The following is a 6,076-nucleotide window of genomic DNA, read 5'->3' as shown; positions in this document are numbered from 1 at the left end:
TAAGCTGTATAAGCCTACTGTAGTGTCTAGCCTATATTTAGTTGTCACAAGTTGCATACTTTTTATATATTTACATATTCTTTTGACCAAAACACACACACACACACACACACACAAACACACACACAAAAAAAAATATTTTACAGTTCAGACTTTTTTTCTTGCGATCCTGAGTCAGTTTTCAGTTCTGAGAAGTCAGAATTTGTGAGATACAAACTTTTTGTTCCAAAAAAAAAGTATTTTTAGAGGTGAAAATGTTAAGGTTTTTTTCTGTAAGCAAAATTATTTGTACCTAATTAAAATCTGGAAAAAAAAAGACTTTAACCCTGAGAAAATTTGTGACAACCAGTCTCCCTTACTATAATTGACAAAAGGGCCACGTCACACTTTTTTATTGCTTTTCGCACGTGCAGAATAGACTATGCAGTCGTGGAGTCTTGCACCTGTTGCCCCGCGTGTCAGAGGTTGCAGGTCGGGCCTGGGAGTCTGGTGCATACCAGCACGGAAGCCGGGCATTCGTGGCTCGTGCAGTCATTGCATGCACGAGATTGATTCGGGAAGGATGACTGAAGGTGTCTCGCGACATTGGAATTCTGTGGACGGTGAAAGAGTGGGAGAGAAAGTAAGGAACATGATCTGACTTTTTTATGGCCTGCGCCAGACTCTGGAACCGCGTATATATATATATATATATATATATATATATATAAGGGAGGTGATGGAGAGATGATACACAGAACATCAGGGAGCTTTGCAGGCAACACTGATCGCTTTGGGACGCTAATTAACCACAAAGTGAAATAAATCCCTCACCACTGACAGCCTTACAGCAAAATACGCAACATAGAGCTGAAGACAAACTCCAGATCACAGACATCATGGGACTGCTGCGCGTTGAAGAGCTGGTAGGTTTTGTGCTGATCCACGCAGTGCTTTGTGGGAGTCTCATCTGAATGTTGACATGTTACCAACTAACTTCAAGATTTATATTGTTAGAATTTTTTGCAAGATAAACATGCAAATGCATGTTTTTCCATAGAAAGAAATAAAGATATAGAGAAATAAAATGAAGAAAATTGTTCAACAAAATTATGCAGTTGAAATAAAGCTGAAGATTAAATAAATGTAGTAAATATAAAGCTTAATAGAATTATTCTATAATAAAAATAACAGAAAAAAATGTAACCTAAAGTTAAAAAGAAAACGAATCATATGAAAATAAAAGCTAATTGCAAATATTAATATGCTGATAGTATATAAATAATACAAAAATAACACTGTTTACTTACATCTATAGTGTTTACAATGAAAAGGGCTGAAAACATGAGAAAAAGAAAGGAAGTGCATAACAGAGAAGTTACATTAATAACAAATAAAATGCATACAATAAAAATATGAGTGAAAAGAAGAGGAAATGTTTGTGTTCATATAATGATATCTTAAAACAGCTGAACACTCTCTCCACCCCACCTACACAATCACTAAATGAAACTGTCTGCTTCAAACTACACACTTGTACTTTCTCTGAAAGCTTGTAACCGAGAGTGTAAAAGCTGTGGTCACAGTAGACCAGTTTTTTGTGCTCCCTTGAATTTAATTCATACGTATATGAAATCCAAGACTGATGAGGTTACTTCCAATCACAGATCACCAGGAAGAGAGGCGAGGGAAAGGTACCAGGAGGTGCTTGCACAGAGGTGTTTTCTGCAGGAGAATATGAAACTGGCATCATTCAGGAGAAAAGGGATAGACTTCAGAGACAACAGGACCTGAGTGATACCACCCAGAATGACATCAAACCAAGCAAACAGAACATGAAACTCAATGTAAGAATGAATACAACTTAATAAAAATGAACATGGCTACAATTTGATATAGTAACATAATGACATACATCTATATTTTAATATTTCTTAGGTTGACCAATCAGGACAGCTAAAACTAGAAACTGTAGAAGACCTTTTCAACATTTTGCGGCTGAGGAAGAGGAGAAAAGAAAGGAAGATTCAAGCATCAAAGAAACAGCCAGAGTCTGATATCCTGGTGAGGAACTTCTCCCAAAATGTGTTACAAATGCGGCTATTTTATTTTAAGATGGCTATATCATAAAGATTGTAGATTTAATTATTGGCTAACATTTTTTCAGCCAGAAACAGTGGACCAGGCTTTGTTCTTAAAAGCTGTCACAGAGAATAAATTACCTGTTGTTGAGAAATATTTATCAGATGGTGGAGACCCCAATGCTTGTGATCATGTGAGTGTGTAACACAAAAACACAGACGATTAACACTTTCCTTCACTCGTGCTGTTAAGTCTTCCAGAATCAAAGGGACAGTTCACCCAAAAATGAAAAAAAAATATATATTTTGAGGAATGCCATGGTAGTCAATGGTAACCAAAACTTTTTGGTTACCAGCATTCTACAAAATATCATCTTTTACGATCCACATAAGGTTTGGAACAACATTATAGTGAGTAAATGATGAACAAATTCATTTTTTTGTAAACTATCCCTTTAAACTCACACCTGTGTTTTTTCAGTATATGTATATACTATTATATAGCTCTATAGCTATTATATATATATATATATATATATATATATATATATATATAATTTTTTTTTTTTTTTTTATGCATATTTATTTCACCTTCGGTTTTACTTATTTTAGTTCTTCAACTTAAACTTATTTTATTTAAATTACTATAGTTGGCAACATTTAATTTTTTTTTTTTTTTAGGTTTTTCATCTAATGTTTACGTTTTATTTTGATCCACTTCATTTAAATTAACTTAATCAAAAAATTAACACTTTTAGTAACAATAACAACACCGACTCTCACTTGTTCTCTCTCTTTCAGTTTAAGCGCTCTGCTCTGCATAAAGCCAGTGCCCAAGGTTACATAGAGATCATGCAGAAGCTCCTGGAGAGTGGAGCATCCATGGATCAAAAAGACAAGGTAGCACAGATGGTGGATGTGACTGTTACACCAGTGCTCCAAAAATATTATCTCACATTTATTTTTTATTGTAATTCTGTGATGCAATTTATCTATTACATGTTCATAGCTGGATGCGACAGTTGTGCACTGGGCCTGTAGAGGTGGAAGCCTGCCTGCCCTGGAGCTGCTACTCAATAAAGGAGCCAAATTCAACTCCAGAGACAAGGTCGATAAAAGCTTAGGCAGGCATATGACACCAAATGGAACTTTGAACAGTTATAATAACATTCACAAATCATTCTCATGCTTTTTGTAGAAAACAATGATGAACCATTTTTATCCTTTTTCTTAAAGTTTTCAATGTGCCAATGTAGTTTGCACTAGTACAAAATTGACTTACTAAAACTCTTTGTGCATCTTCAGCTATGCAGCACACCCCTCCATGTTGCCGTTCGGACTGGACACTATGAATGTGCTGAGCGTCTCATTCACTGTGGAGCTGATGTAAATGCTGAAGATAGGGTAAGAATTATTTTTAACCTTTATTTAACTATTTTTCAGACACATTCAGCATGTTTAATAGGGTGACTTTAATATATATATATATATATATATATATATATATATATATATATATATATATATATATATTAGGGGTGTAACGGTTCACAAAATTCACGGTTCGGTTCGATACGATACACTGATGTCACGGTTCGGTTCGGTTCGGTTCGATACGTTTTAGATACAGCAAAATGTAAAAACATCTCAACTTTTCAGAATGCCGCAAGCGCACCGCGGGTCATGTGACAAGAACCAACCAATCAGCTTCATCCTTTCCCGTAACAACGTTGAGAGCTCAGCCAAGATGAAGGAACAGCTGATCATAGTTGTATATGGATTGCAATTTTGAAATAAATTCAGTAGCAGAGCTACTGCAAGCGATTTTTAGAGCTGCAAATCCATTTATCCTTCGCTGAAATTTCCGCGTCTCATGGAGAGAGCACGTCATTGTTGCTTAGCAAAGACAGACGCCTCATGAGCGCTTCTGCCCGAGCGCTTTGGAAGGAGGAGAAAGACGCGCTTAGCGTTTTTTTATCCACCACTCTCTTGCCATCACCATTATAGCTTAAAGGGAATCCAAAGTGCACCCAAACACCAGACCTGTTGGTTATTGGAGGATCTTCTCATTTCTAGTCTGTTAAACGCATTGGCTATTTTGCAACGAGCCTTCAGCGCGTACTGAGTGAGCGAGCGCCTGCTGAGTAGCCTAACATAAACATATAAGATGGTGTTTTTTTCTTCTTCGGGAGTGTCAGGGGCGTTGCCTGTTACGTTGTTTGGGTTATTGGGCTACCTTGTTGAACGCATATCATTATATTTCTTTCTCTCTCTTTTTTTTTTTTTTTTCAAATATAATTAATTACTCCAACGAACCGTTCGGTATACATAATGCGTACCGCGTACCGAACCGAAAGCGTCGTACCGAACGGTTCAATACGAATACGCGTATCGTTACACCCCTAATATATATATATATATATATATATATATATATATATATATATATATATATATATATATATATATATATATATATGTGTGTGTGTGTGTGTATATATATACATATATATATATATATATATATATATATATATATATATATATATATATATGTATATATATATATATATATATATATATATATATATATATATATATATATATATATATATATATATATATATGTATATATATATATATATAGAAAATGTATCATATTTATGATATTAATGCTTCGTCCCACATTTTGCTTTTCTTCTCTAATGCTATTGCATTGTGTTTGTGTAGGAGGGAGACACACCAATGCATGACGCAGTGAGAATAAATAGATTTAAAATGCTGAAACTTCTGATGATGTATGGAGCCAGTCTACATGCCAAAAACAATGTGAGTTCAATAAGCGTACATTATATAAAATTGAAGCTTACATGGTGCCCTCTAGAGACAGATTTAGGCACTACATGATTTTGTTTAATGCCCCAATGCTGACTCTTCATAATATCAAAAAGAAGATAAGCAAAAATATATATAATGCTTTATTCTTTTGTGACTAAATGACTGGATATAGTCAGTGCAAAAATAAATCATTCTGTGAGTATTAGTTAGTAAGTCTGTTTCAATGGATATATTTTAGTGGATATATCCTAAAATTATCTGTCATTTACAGGATGGAAAGACACCAATGGAGACTCTGCTTTCATGGCAAAAAGGTGTGCAAAACATCCTGAATAACTTTAATGAAGAGGAAGCCCCGTATCCAAATGAACAACTTTCATGCATCCATCCCAATGCTGAATTGTTATAAAATGCTTTTTCTTTCTTTCTTTTTCTTTCTTTCTTTCTTACATGTTAAACATTAAACTGAACAGCACTTTGCAATTTGCTTAATGATGACGCTAATTGCTGGCGATAGAGCATCTGAAATTTTGATGTGGTTATTTGTAAATATTGTTTCCTCACTTGTCTCTCTTGATTTTGTGAGCAAATAATCTTTGGAGAGTGGCACAAAAAATAAATATGTGTGAGTAGTTGTTATGTTGTTTGCTTGTTCAGAGTTATTATTTAATATTATTTTAATTTCATAATTTGTGACTGCATTTAAAAAATGTCCATGGTAGTTTGATCTACTAGGGAAATGTCTGGACAAACTGAAGGCAGAAGTGTAAATGTTCAGAAATGTAACAGAATGTGAATGCTGGTCTGAGACTGTTTATGATGGATATTATTGTAATCGTTTTGTCATTTTGGACTGGATTTGTAAAAGACTTTGGCACTGGGTACATGGAAATGTGCATTGGTAAATGTGTTTTATAATTATTTCTTCTAAACCCTTTAAAGTAATTGTTAACTATTTTAATTAAATGTGAGTAAAGTGTTTTGGTGTTTGCTTATCTTATTTTACTCACTAATGTAATTACATTGTACTTCGGTATTTGAATATAGTAATATTTTTATTTGTACGTTGTTATTATTTATTATTGTATGTAGAATTTGCATTATTTATGTAAAAAAAAAAACGTATTTAAAAAAAATCACTTAAAAAATACAGCATAAAAAAATAATCGAAAAAGCAA

The 6,076-nt window shown here is 33.8% G+C and overlaps 1 protein-coding gene across 1 annotated transcript; it reads left to right on the top strand.

Moving 5' to 3' along the window:
* The first annotated feature begins 492 nt into the window (after positions 1–492).
* On the top strand, positions 493–5,825 carry LOC113114469 (ankyrin repeat domain-containing protein 1-like). The gene is made up of 9 exons (XM_026281396.1): positions 493–905; positions 1,647–1,826; positions 1,918–2,043; positions 2,147–2,254; positions 2,862–2,960; positions 3,070–3,168; positions 3,366–3,464; positions 4,791–4,889; positions 5,170–5,825. The coding sequence occupies exons 1-9, from the start codon at positions 879–881 to the stop codon at positions 5,305–5,307; spliced, it is 975 nt and encodes a 324-aa protein (XP_026137181.1). The 5' UTR covers positions 493–878; the 3' UTR covers positions 5,308–5,825.
* Positions 5,826–6,076: the final 251 nt, after the last annotated feature.

This window comes from Carassius auratus, chromosome 14, assembly GCF_003368295.1.
Source record: "Carassius auratus strain Wakin chromosome 14, ASM336829v1, whole genome shotgun sequence".
In the NCBI taxonomy this organism is placed as follows: domain Eukaryota; kingdom Metazoa; phylum Chordata; class Actinopteri; order Cypriniformes; family Cyprinidae; genus Carassius; species Carassius auratus.
Note: the sequence above shows the minus strand (reverse complement) of the source record. Positions and strands in the feature narration are given on the sequence as shown.

What these genes read in the sequence shown, in the direction of transcription:
- LOC113114469 (XM_026281396.1), top strand. Translation starts at nt 879, where the DNA reads ATGGGACTGCTGCGCGTTGAAGAGCTG. An exon ending in TGCTGCGCGTTGAAGAGCTG is followed by an intron (nt 906 to 1,646) that starts GTAGGTTTTGTG and finishes TTCCAATCACAG; the next exon opens with ATCACCAGGAAGAGAGGCGA. An exon ending in AGCCAGAGTCTGATATCCTG is followed by an intron (nt 2,044 to 2,146) that starts GTGAGGAACTTC and finishes ACATTTTTTCAG; the next exon opens with CCAGAAACAGTGGACCAGGC.